Raw genomic sequence first — 13,238 nt, forward strand, 5'->3', positions numbered from 1 at the left:
TTTGCCTTGCTTGCCCAGCAGATTAGTCTCTCTCTCTCTCTTTCTCAACCCCGCCCCCCCTTACTTTTTTTCTTACTACTGCTACAGTTGCCATGTTTTGTGCTGCAAGCTAGGGTTCCACACCAATGGCCAATAGTATCTTCCTTGTTACAGGTCTTCCAAAATTACTTCGAAGTGTGAAACAAAGTGGTTGGTGCTGCAAACTATAAATTGTTAGATTTCCTTACTGAATGGCATAACAGCCTGGTGCTTACCCGACTCCTGTTTTACTGGATTATTATGACTAGTGTGTTTGAATGGGACAAAAGATTGAGCTAATGCATTAGTTTTTGCCATTTTATTTAACTATTTTTTTCCAAGCGAATAGGGATTCCATAGAGAGAGAGCTGTAAAATACAGTCAGTAAAGCTATCTCAATCTCTATGACACTTAGTTTCCTGGTTGTGAACAATGGTTTTTCATTTTTAATTTGTGTGTGTACATTTATGTGTGTGTTGTGGAATGCCAGCTATGCCAAAAAGACCATTTCCAAAATTTTCCTCTGTATGATTTCTCTTGTTTTGCTCTTTTGTGAGAACCTAGTGCCATATAAACAGCGGTAACTTACAAGTAGTTTTGTGTATGTAGTAAATATTGGGAAATGTGTCAACTATTGTCAAACCACTTGAAGTGGATGCTGTTCAGGCCACAGTTGGTGTAGCATTGGCCCATCTGCTGTAATTTGATTTCATTTTCTATTCTTCTTTTCTTACCATGTGTCAAGCTGAGTAGACAATCGCAGTGATAATGGCAGTGCAGTGGCATACAAACCAGTGGTGAAAAAAAAAATTGAGAATGAAATGAATCATTACAAAATGTGGCTGCAGATATTGTGCTGTTTTTGCGCACACTCTTAAAGGGCCCCTCATCATATCTGGGCATTTTGAGCTGACAAGCACAGTGCATAAGATGCACGATAACGATTCTGTTTGATAAGTATTCAATCCCTACGCACTACGGAAAAAGCATAAATTTCAAACCAAACCCTGTTTGCCCTTCTCCTCGCGGGCGTCGCACTCCCATCCGGATGTGTCGACATATATCATAAAATGCGCCTACGTATATGGTAGTGCTGCGACGCCACTCGTACTAACAGATTACTTCAAGATTGTTGAAGACAGCATCACTTATTTCTTTAATCTGTTACTTCAGCAGGCAAATTAAAGTTTAAAGAAATAATGAAACATACAAACCAAATGTGTGTGTGTTTTCAGGTTTTTTTTTTTCATTTTTTTTTTTTTTCACCGATCATGACAAATGTACTTCCGTTTCATCTACTTTTTCCCATCACGTCGTGCAGTTGCGCTCACAGAGAACGAAACTATCTCATTTTCTACCGTGTTACAGCGCCGTGATCATCCTCTTTCATCCTCTTGGTGCTCATGATTGTGGCACTGACTTATACTGCTAATCAGGTGCTTTAGTGCAAAGCAGGCAAAATCATCCGCTGTGTGAAATGGGACAAACGCAACAACTTACGCGCGAGACCGTCACCAGAAGTGTGCCACTCAGCAAAAACGAAAGAGAGAGAAAACAAAAAAGAAGGCATGGCCCGTGACATACCCTTCATGCGATCTGCCGGCTCCGGTATGGGAGAATGCAGGGAAGGAATTTTGCTTGCAAACGCTAGACTGGGCAAGGGGAGAGAGTGTCTATGTTGGCAGTGATGCTCGCCTCCTGAATTCATGGGTTTGCGCCATTTCAAATATTTCTGTCCCTGCTATTAATGAACTAATTTGAAAAATTGTTGTGGTAGAACACTCCAAAGAGGGCACTTAGCAACTTCCAGCGCATAACCAAAATTTGCTATGTGGCCTGGTGAGGGGTTCTTTAACAAGGACAAAATGGGCTTGCTTGTTGTGTGGCGTCACAGTACAAACGACAATGAAGTGGTCATCATAACATGAGATTTTAAAAATTAGCGTAACCCCATGTACCATCCTCTAAGGGGTAAATAAAGAGGAATACTTAGTTAAGCTGTATTGGTAAATTAAAGTTCTAGAATTCCACAAAATATCATTCTGACCTGAGTCATGTTAAGCCATAGAAGACACAAAAATTAAAAATGGGTGATGAAACCAGCTTGAAGTTGCTGCACTAGCTCATTGCATTGCATTCTAAATGAGTCAGACTAAACCTAGCAAGTTCTGAGGACTTACGCACACAAACAGCCCAAGCATGCAAAAAATACCTTGCAATTCCTGGCATCACCAAGACACATTGGGACCACACTTTCTGCATAAATTTCAAAGTGCCAAATTTTGCCCTGCATTTTCTCCTTTTGTAGCCAACCTCTTTCTAACAAGTAAATGAAAATATACTCTTCAAAGAATCCTGCACCAGTTTTAACTATATAGTGTTGCTTTTTAATGTCCATTTGAGGCCATCAGCTGTTCCGTCTCCAGCCTGCTGCACTTATGGTGTGAGGAGGAGGAATAAACTTTATTTTAGGACAGCAGCTAGGCCTCTCTACCTAGATGACGGCCTTGAGCCCTTGGACCCTGACGGCATCTTCGGCCTGCTGGATTGCCTTAAGTTTGTCTTTCAGTGCACAGCTGAGCAACGCGGTCTCCCACTGCTCCCTGGTCTTGTGTATTTTATTCTGTGTGGGTGTCCGAGGACAAGCCCAAACCATATCTTGTAGGTCCGCCCTTTCTTGACAGAATCTACATCTATCCATGTAAAGGTCCGGGTAGTAGTGGTGGTAGGCCACCAGGTTCAGATATGTATCTGTTTGTACGAGGTGCCATGCCGTTGGTTGGACTCTTAATAATTTAATACATCTCTGAAATCTCCTTAATGAGATTTTACATTTAATTGCTCAAGAATTGTGTGTGAATCCTGTACAAATGTTTAAACATCATTGTGAATGTTGGGAACTCGTACATTTGTATTGAAGGGGTTTTCACATTTTTGAAGGCAACTCTTCTTGGTTTTAATAAAATGCAGAGGAATATCCTTGCTTTCCTGTTTTCTCGAAGGGCACAGATATGTGACCCTGAAACAAACTCCATGCTGAGTTGCTGAAATGATTACACTAGGCTTAGTGCACAGATATAAAGCTAGAAACAGTACACACATAAGTGGAAAAAATACATCAAATATCAACTGCTACTTTCAGCCCCCTTGTAAGCTCTGATGCAATGTTATGCAGTCATGGGCACTATGTGTTCATAACATCTCATTTATCGTCTGATTTTAAACTTGTGCTTAGTAACTCTTGCACAACTAAAGTCCGCATAACTAATTTTCCGGCCCATTCAGCGTCCCTTCTCTGTGTGTGTGTGTGTGTGCACGTGCGCCTTTTTTCATGGGTGCGTGCTTGTTCACAGACATGTGGTGTCGTCGGTACTCGCTACTCGCGCTAATAAACCGGCGTCACTAGCGCGGCCCTGGCGTGAGCGACCGTGACGACCGCGAAGTGAATAACCTTGGCACCGTTTGTCTACCGCCATTTGTGTGGAAGTTTTACGTTATTCTCAATGGCTTCCCTGCCTTCCCTACAGCACCAGATGGCTAACTATAGACAGTGCCTTAGACTTTGGGCCAGTGCCAAGGCTATGCGAAAGTTATGTCAGCATTCCCCTGTCTCTGCACCTGTTTTCTCTCTCTCTCTCTTTCCACACACACACGCACCTCGCTTCTTTAGTGTTGCGGTAGTACACTAGTTGCGGTAATTTGTGAAAGGGAGGGGGAGGAGACGTACATACATATGTCTAGGAGGCCATGGTTGTACCTGTTGTAGTATATTACATCGTGTTATATGTTTATTTGTTAGTGATGCGGGTCTGTACTCGAATGTGTAATACTTCCGTGCATCGCCAGCAATCCGGCGTGCCCGATGGTACAGTGTACTAGTGCTGGTCTCGGCAGCAGTTTTGTTGACGCCATAGAGTTGATATGAAACTCTATGGTTGACCAAACTGTGTAAGAAGAACAGGTGCTCCGATGACGCGGGGGCCGCTGGTGAGAAATGCGTCTCACTATTGGTGGTGTTTCACGTCTGCACCGCTGCACATGTCAAGGGCTGAACAAGTGAGAAATTTGAATGTGTAAGCAATTGTAACTTTATGCAAAGTGTGTTGAAAGAAATTAAAACAAATTTGTATCACTGTTCCTGCCCTCCACTATAATCATTCAAATCCCTCAGGCGCTGTAACAGACGATAATGACTCTGACGGCTCGGTTCGCGCCGCGTGCTCAAGCAGACAGCCGGCGTGTGTCAATCCTTGGAAGCGGTCGCCGACAAGCGCTGCGGGCAGACAATAAGCTCTTAATTTAGCAATGTTCGCTTCAAAATTGAGCAATCTGTCATCGTCGTTGTCCGTGAGCGCTTAAAAATCCAGACAGTCTGAATCGCAAGAGCGGGAAGGCGGGTCGGTATCTCGAGCTGCAACGTTGCCTGCTGGAGACGGATTGTAGGCAAGAAGTGATTTGCACCGAACTGCAACAGCAGGTTTTGCACGCGCGAAGACGAGAGTTTCTATGTTCACTGCAAAGAGTCGACCGCATGGTTCGTAGGGTGCTCTCTAACGTGGAGACCAAGTCCTGCAATCAGGAGAGTACTACAGGTGTGAGAAGCACTTCAACCCGGTGTACATCACAAGTACAAGGACAGCAGTGCACAGTAAAATTTAAAAACTTGTTGCAAAAGCTTGTTGGTAAGGCTTCATTACGGGGGAACAGCGCAATAAAAATAAGAGAAGAAAGGCGGACAGGACAGGCGCTATCCTGTTGGTCTTTCTTGTTTCGCCTTTTTTTTTTAATTGTCTCCCTGCAATGAAGCAGTGCACGATAAATTTGTTATCGCGGCACGTCCGGAAGAGCAAATTTGAGAAGTATAGCTAAGCTAAGATGCAAATTAAAGCCGCCCAGGTGGGCATAAATATGACAGGAGTCACCTGCTGTGGTGTTGGCAACCAAATACCCTGAAATTTTTTTTCTACGTTTAGAATAATTCATTCAATTCATTCATTCAGAAACTAATCGTATGCAGCACTCCTCAAAAACCTGCTTCGTAAGAAATAAAAGCGGGAACGCTGCGTATTGTGGCAAGTAGTAGCGACAATTTGTTCAAGCAGAAGTAAATTCAAATTAGATTACTAGCGGATTCAGCAAAAGATGAAGTGTGACTACTGCACTGAGACAAATACTATACGCACTTGTTCAGAAATGATCGCAAAGTGCATCAGCAATTAGAAATCACATTTTAAGAATTTGTAACATGAAGGCAGTGTCTTAAGGTTTATCATTAAATACAGTAGTAGGCCCTCTAAAAACAGGCTGCAAAGCACACTTCCAGCATGGTGGCCAGGCAATGTCTGGACCCAGGCCGCCACCAGCCCCCTAAAGCCCCTGTATAAAGAAGTAACGACTTCCTCTGAACTTTGCGGCTTTCTCGATCGCCTGCGACGCCTCTGCAGAGGCGACCCACCTATTGGTCGCAGCGCCGGAGTCACGTACTAGCGCGCGCTTTTTTGGTCCGTAGCAGACGCCGGCGCCATTCCCGGGTGCGTTTTTAGAATTGCTAGTAGGTACGGCGGGGCGTGGCACTTTTGACGATGTTTCTGCGCAGACGCGAGAGGGAAAATCTGGGGGCTTTTGCTCCTTTAATATATGACTCAGCCTAGGCACTACGGAGTAGATTTCTTAGAGCGCGCTGTATTCGTTTGTCCCCTATACATGCCGGCATTGCGGTGTGCGGTCGAGTTGGTTTATACGCTTCGCCGCTGGCTGCCCGCGCGGTGAGGCAGTGGGCGCGGACGCCGCTTGGTGATCGCCGTGTCTGTAGAGAATGTTCTGACTGGTGTCTTAGGCGATAGATCGGATTATTTACAAGCACTGCTCCAGGAGGGCCTATGTAACCGGCAAACGGAGGCCTCAGGAGAGCACCTGAGGTTATATTAAAGCAGGCGGCGCAGGATCTCCGGGGCACCAAAGCGGCAACGGGGACATCAAAGCTAGAAGCCGGGCTGGTCCGTGGGTTGGGGCCGCAGAGGCCGAAGCTACCCGGTCGAGGTGCCGCCACCGTCGGCGCCCGGGAGAAGCCGAGAGAAGGAGCGCCGGCATAGGAGGAGGAGAGAGATGTTAAATTTAGACCATAGAGTTTCTCACTATAACACCTAGAGGGTAATCTGGCGCCACCGTCTATGGGAGTTTCTTAAGGGGGCACCGTGCCGTCATGGGAATCATAGGAAACTCTATGATGGGAATGACGGTATATGTGTCTGCGAGGCTCGTGTTGGCTGGTGTTGTAAGAGGCTTCGTCTAAAATGTGGATATGGCTGCGCAAATAACGCGTTCTCAAATTAAAATCTTCATAAAATGTTTCCATTCACGCATATTACATCTTTACTCACCCACGATGCATGACCAAGCGAAGAAAAGCAAGAACAGACGACCAACTGTTCCAAAGCGAGCGCGAACCTTGTCGTCTGTCCTCCAACTTTAGCGGCCCGCTGATACTTTTTACGTAACATGTAGTCGTGCACACAATAACAAGTTCTCATAGTTAAACAAAGCATGTTTTCGCGTAATAATAAAGCTAAAACAGCTTTTCACGTGCTGTTTTAGCTTTCCGAAGTCGCAATATACCGGCATTCCCATGCATACCACAGCGCAGTAGCGCCAGATTTCCCTCTAGGTAATGTAGTGAGAAACTCTATGGTTGACCCCATAGAGTTTCTCACTACATTACCTAGAGGGAAATCTGGCGCTGGACAGCAGACACATATACACATATATATACACATATAGCAGACACATACATAAATCTGGACAGCAGGCACATATACCGTCATTCCCATGACGGCACGGTGCCCCCTTAAGAAACTCCCACAGACGGTGGCGCCAGATTACCCTCTAGGTGTTATAGTGAGAAACTCTATGGGTTGACCCCATGGTTGACCCTGACCCGTTGATCACTGACAACGAAACTGAAAAAGCTGCGTCGTTTGGCGCACTGTGGAAGGCTTCATCTTACTCTTTCATAAAGAATTTCTAAATAAACCTTTTTATTGGGTAGCGAATAAAAGAGTTCATAATGTAATAATAAAAAAGAAGAGAGAGAGAGACGGAAGTTGAACATCACAAATAATTGTCGTGTTCAGCGCCGTTCATTTAACCTGTTGGCAACAGTGCACCGAAGAGGCAGTATGGCGATATTTGTGCTGTGTGATCGCGAATTTGGGCATTTCGTTGCGTCGCTGAGTTCATACGCTGCCTCGCAGCAAGCACGTGGTTACATTCCCTGAGTGATAACTCCGCGACCTTAGCGCGTCTCTTAAATTTGCGTTAATATGCATGGCTGTGCGTTTAGGCGCTGACTAAGTCGTTGTCACATCGTTTGATTCGCGGTAGCCTTGCCGCTCTCGTGTTCTCTGTGATGAGCAGTCATGTCCGAAAGGTAAATTTGATGCGATTGTTCTGCCGCGATATCAATTAAGCTTTGCCGTTTGCGCTCAGAACCCAGTTGTACGTTGTGTACCGGTTCTGCTGCGCTGGAAGTCCGCATACCGGTGTTCGTTTTCGTTTCATGCCATTGCACGTTTTCATTTACGTTGAGTTTACATCCATACGCTGTAGTCATCTCTTTAGCAAGTTCTTCAATTTAACGGTGCGGATGCGGTGCATCATCCCTTGAAACCTGAGCTTTCCCTATGTTGTCAGCTGGGCTGCCGAGTAGATTTGTCAGTTGCCCTTAAGGGAATAAAATTTCAAGATCTCGTGCACGTCGTGAGAATTTGCAGCTTGTTACCTACATCTGTAGTTAAGGTTATAGTTACATGAAGGTAACCAGTGAACGCTGCTCGGATTACATGTGCTGCTGTTAGAAATACTTGACACAGCGTCGTATAGGCGGTGTGTGCGTTTGTTTTGCGAAGCATTCTTCACAGCATGAAGTTATTGCTGTTCATGCGTTTCAGATGTAAACAAAATTCATGGGACAGCAGTGATGCCGAATATCAAGAAATTTCACACAGTTGTATGATGCAGCAAAATTAGGTACAAGCTTGCAGCTCAAGTGCACTGCAGCCCAGAAACGCACTTTTCTTGGAATATTTTATTTTTGAGCTTTTACTCACAGTAACAGGCTATATATATCATATATGTGCAAAATGGTCAAAGAATTAAACCAGAAACAAGTGAAAAGTGCATGTAATGCAGTCGCAACAGAATGGGATGGGGAGGGGATTTCATTGTTAATGAAGACAACTGGGCTAGTTGGTGCATTTTAGAAGTGCAATAAAAGAGAATGGGTGAGAAACACATTTAGGACACAAGTTTAGTGTACTGTTTTGCATATTTGAAACTGTCTTAAAACTAATAACATATTTCAACGTTACGAGAAATTTTATCAGTGAACTTGAGGTATGCAATTGCTCTGCAGAGTAATTAGGAACCAAGTAATGTCACATGGGTATAGTACAAGCAGCCTAGAAGGTGACAACAAAATGGAAAAACAATGCTGATACTGATAGCAGTCATATCGTAAGCCAACAAACAATGATACCAAGGAAAACAGGAAATTACTTGCAGTTACTAATTGAATTAAAGAAATGATAAATTAATGGAAATGAAATTGGATGAAAAAACTTGCCACAGGTGGGGAACAATCCCACGTCTTCGCGTTATGTGTGCGATCCTCTAACAATTGAGCTACCGCGGCGCCGATTTCCCATCCACTTCCTTGGATATTTATATTTTACTCCTAGAACTAACCCTGGGTGTGTTAGCCAGCGCCACTACTCACAAACCTTGGCGGAAGATGTGTATATGTGAAATCGTCCCAATGACTGCCGGTTGATGCAGAACCTACAATGATGCTCACTGCTACCACTGTGCTTTCTGATAGCATGATAAAATGATAGCATGATAAAAATCAGGTCTCTCGGTTAACCCCCTTTCTTCTCGTTTATGACAGCACAGTCGTAGCATTGAGCATCATTGTAGGTTCTGCATCAACCGGAAGTCATTGGGACGATTTCACATATACAGTGCATGACAAAAGCTATAGTAGGAAAAAAAATGGGTGCACATGACAGTAAGCTATTGCATAAATAATTGCAGGAGATTCACATATAAGAATATGTGCATGCAAACATATACACACAAAAATAGTATTTTTCCACTGTATGCCACAATCAAAAGTATGGAAGCTACATAATAAAAAATGACAGTTTTGAAAACAGAAAACTATATCATTGTATCAGCTTTAACAGTTTTAACTATAATAATAAGGAAAAAAGCTTTTAGGGGTGACGTGCCTTCTGGAAACTGCTCAGTGTCATAAGCTCATTAAAGGATTACTAAAGGCAAATACTAAGTCGTCGTGGACTGTGTACATACCATTCCAGAAACCTCGCAGTGCTTGTTTTGGGCCAAGAAAAGACTTCGTTTATGAGAAAATTGCATGTGAAGGGTCCGAATACCTTTTTTAAAATTCAAATCACCTGCCAACCAATCGGGGGAGTGGTGACTTTGCATACGCCATCACCACCCTTGCTGCCATCGGTGAGTAAAACGACGCCCGACAGACGGCGGTACCGAGCCAAGACAGAGTGGTGGATTCGCCGCTGCAGCTGCTGTTTGGTCAAGTAGTGTGGACCATTCGCGAGCCAGCAAAACTAGTGCAGCACTACGCAATCAGGAGTGTAGTAAAACGCGAAAGCGTGGGCGGTGCAGGGTCAAGTGAAAACGAAACTTTTTGACTGCCCACGTTGTTTTCAACAGTAATTTCTGTGAGTTTTTTTTTTTTTCTTTCTAAAAAAATGCAATGGAACTTGACAACTAGCCTTTTATTTCATCCTATAATACAATACAAGGAGGTTTTTTGCAATGAGTAGTTGAGTACTACTGATAGAATTTAATTGAGGAGTGCTTTTGTCATCTAGCAAGTGCTTGAATGTCCTGGGGGAGTCTCTAATCATGTTGTGCATTTACCTAAATTTCTCTATTAGTAAGGCTCTGTTGGCGATAGTATTGACGCCTTTTTAATTCTCGAGCACTAGTCTGTCACTTTAGCTTGACTTAGTATTTGCCTTTAGTGTCCCTTTAAAGTGTGTAGGTCATGAGCTGCTGGTACCTGAAGTGGTGTGATGTGTACCTTGTAATGCATTAGCATTAGGAGTGTCAAAATGGAAAAAAAGTGTTCGTGAAGAGTGGGAAGCCAGTCATGTATTGTATGTATGTGTGTGTGTGTGTGTGTGAACATGCCCACACACACACAGACTAACGGTGGTCTGCTCTGGACCCCCCACCATCAGTGGCACTTTGCTCTTTGAAAGGAAGGACATGCGTCAAGTAAGCTCCTGAACAACACTTTGCAATGTGGGGAACGCAGTTTAAATTCTGGATCCGAGGCCTTAAAGAGGTGCTACGTAATGCTAACACATTTCTCACGCATTTGCTGCTAAATTGCCACTGAACTTTCTTAGTTTTTTAGAATGTGTCTGAAGTTAATTGAAGTAGAATCTTTCTTGTGCATGTGTAACATCACTTTGTAAGAATCAAACATGAGGAAGCCCTGAGATCTTCAAATTGTTTTTCAAGATGCTGGCTGATACTCATGGCTTTTGCATTGGATCTCTTTATCTAAAATAAAAAAATATATATTTTTGTGTAATTTTAACCAAGTTCTTAATGCTACGGTACAAGTAACCTTGGAAATACATGGTTAATGCTTAAAGCACATTTCATGTATCTTACATGCTCAGCTATTGGTCATGGTTAAAGAAGAGGACTTCAGTAATACATGATGTATGTGCAGCTGTATATTTGTGGTGGTATGCGGTAGTCTGTTACAGTTTGTTTTCATGCGTACCTTGCTTTACCTTGAGGATTATTTTTGTGGACACTTTGCTCCTTTAGGTGCTGGTATCATCAATATCTCCAGCATTTATTGTATGAGGGTGTGTTTTTTTTAGTTCTACATGAAAACAGTGTTGCTAAATTTTGTTTATAAAGATGGATCACTTGTCATTGATGGTGGATGAAAGTGTCTTGTGAATCTTAATCCTTTGAATGCCGGTATCCCGCGTGAAAATCCGGTTTCCCGCGTCGGCGTCCCACGTAACTGTTCGGCATCGGTGTACCGCGTCAGTTCGACAAAAAAAGATTTTCGAACCACACCATACCCAGCCCGTTCATGTGACACATGGAATTCGCTGAACTAGTTGAATTTCTCAAGCTAAAATACGTGAAAAAATCGTAAACTAGGACTTACGCACACCCTACAGACATGATAGCTCTCGGCGTGTAATTTGGCTATACGAGAAGACATAATTCTGTTATGCGAAAACTCAAACTAACCCCTTTTCCAGCATTTCTACCATTCACAAATCAGCCGCGGTATCCGCCATTAGCGTGCGCCGGTGCCTGAGTGTCTTGGGGGCCATGCAGCGGTGCGCCCCCGTTCCTTGTAATAACTCCAGTTGGTGCTCGCCTTCGTCGCATCGCGGCCCACGCAAGAGGCACCATTTCTACGAGAAAGCCTGCCTCCGTGCATAGCGTTTGCAGCCACCATATTCCGGTGAACATTCCGACTACATATGCTCAAGTCCGGAAAGCGTGAGAAGCAGTCAGGGATCTTTGAACGTTATCGTGTTCCACTCTTAAAGGTGAAGCTTAAGCGTCCTCCAAATTTTTTTCAAAGGCCTTGGACAAGCTGTTCCCCCCCCCCCCCCCCCCCCACCTCCGTTACCCATTAAAAAAACTCCTGGGTGGTTCCAACAAACCTGCCTCATCAAGTATACTTCGGAGCTGTTAGCAGGGCTGTTTACTGAACTAAGCTCTGCTGCTTAGTAAAATTTGTTTCTCTTTCTTTTCTATTTTTTTCTTTTTTAGTCCACCAATGAAGGAGGATCGTCGTGGAGTGTCGGATCAAAGTAGTAGCTCTGAGGATGACCATGCCAGGCATACGGACCATGATCGAAGAAAAGAACGCAGGCAAGAAGCAGATGTAGACCACAAAAGAGACGATCCTGAAAGACGGCGCAGTGATGCTACTCATGATCGCCAGCGGGATTCTGACCATCATAGAAGGCAGGACAGGGGCCATGACCGGAAGCGGGAACATGACAGGAACAGAGACAGAGACCGGAAAGAAAGCCATGACCAAGGTGGTTGGAGAGGGGATCAACACAGGAGGGAAGATCACAAACACAGCCGGAGAGAAGGTCGTAGTGAGAGCTATAGAGATGAGAATCGCAGGAGAGATGATCACAGGAATGATAGGGACCGCAGTCAGAGGGATGAGCAAAAAGATCACCAAAGGGATGATCGAAAAAACGAGCGGAGAGAAGACCGAAGAAGTGATTCAAAAAGCGACCGGAGGAGGGATGACCGAAGAGATGATCGAAGGGATGACCGAAGGGGCGATCGAAGAGATGATGAGCAATTGGGTGATCAGAGAACTGACCACAGTGGAAGGGGTGAAAGGGAGGAGGCAGCGGGGACCAAACGAGCACGGAGAAGTTCACCTGACACAGAGGCTGAGCCACCAAGGAAGAAGGATGTCATCACTGGGCGTACTGGTGGTGCCTACATACCACCTGCGCGCCTTCGCATGATGCAGCAGCAGATTACGGACAAGTCTAGGTGAGCCTGGCAGAGGTGTTGGAAATGAGAGTATCTCATAGTTATTTCATAGAGTACTGAATGAGAGGGTGGTGGTGCATTAAGTATTCATGGTCAAATTCTTTATTTGCTACTTCAAATTTTTTACTGAGGTTGTAAACATGCTGCAAGCCATTGCTGTAAACTTTAAGACAAAGTTGGTTTTCCTAATAGTTCTTTTTGGTGTGAAATAGTGCAAATAATACGCACCATCAGTTCAGTTAAGCTAACCACTACATTTGAAGACAGTATAGCATGCAGTAATGAAGTAAGAAAAAGATTTGCCACTGGGTTGTGCCTTGTGCCATATCTGTTGCTGATTCCTGACCTTATTGCTTTACCTTTGTGGCCCATTGCATTGGACATTATTCCTGCTCAACACATTGATAGAAATCCTTCAAGTTATTGTGTTTATGTGTATGTATTGTGCAGTTTGTGTGTATGTTTTCATAACGCTTTGGATGTCGGGTGTTTCGAACGTTTCCACCCATTTTGTGCGGATTGCTTTTCTTAAGTGCAACAAATTTAATTTCTGTCTAAGTAACACATTAGCCAACCCTTATATAACCAACCCTTATTTATAG

At 44.0% G+C, this 13,238-nt stretch overlaps 1 protein-coding gene across 5 annotated transcripts in view; it reads left to right on the forward strand.

Moving 5' to 3' along the window:
- ncm (pre-mRNA-splicing factor nucampholin) overlaps nt 1-13,238 on the forward strand; it is a 110,195-nt gene that overhangs the window by 24,155 nt on the left and 72,802 nt on the right. For 4 of the 5 annotated variants that reach the window (XM_075677154.1, XM_075677132.1, XM_075677137.1 and 1 more), the window contains exon 5: nt 11,884-12,636. In XM_075677154.1, the coding sequence (XP_075533269.1) occupies nt 11,884-12,636 (753 nt within the window). Of the gene's footprint in view, nt 1-7,176; nt 7,445-11,883; nt 12,637-13,238 lie in introns of those variants that run through there. The other variant, XM_075677163.1, reaches the window with a different exon arrangement.

The sequence above is a fragment of the Dermacentor variabilis genome, chromosome 1 (genome assembly GCF_050947875.1).
Source record: "Dermacentor variabilis isolate Ectoservices chromosome 1, ASM5094787v1, whole genome shotgun sequence".
NCBI classification, from domain to species: domain Eukaryota; kingdom Metazoa; phylum Arthropoda; class Arachnida; order Ixodida; family Ixodidae; genus Dermacentor; species Dermacentor variabilis.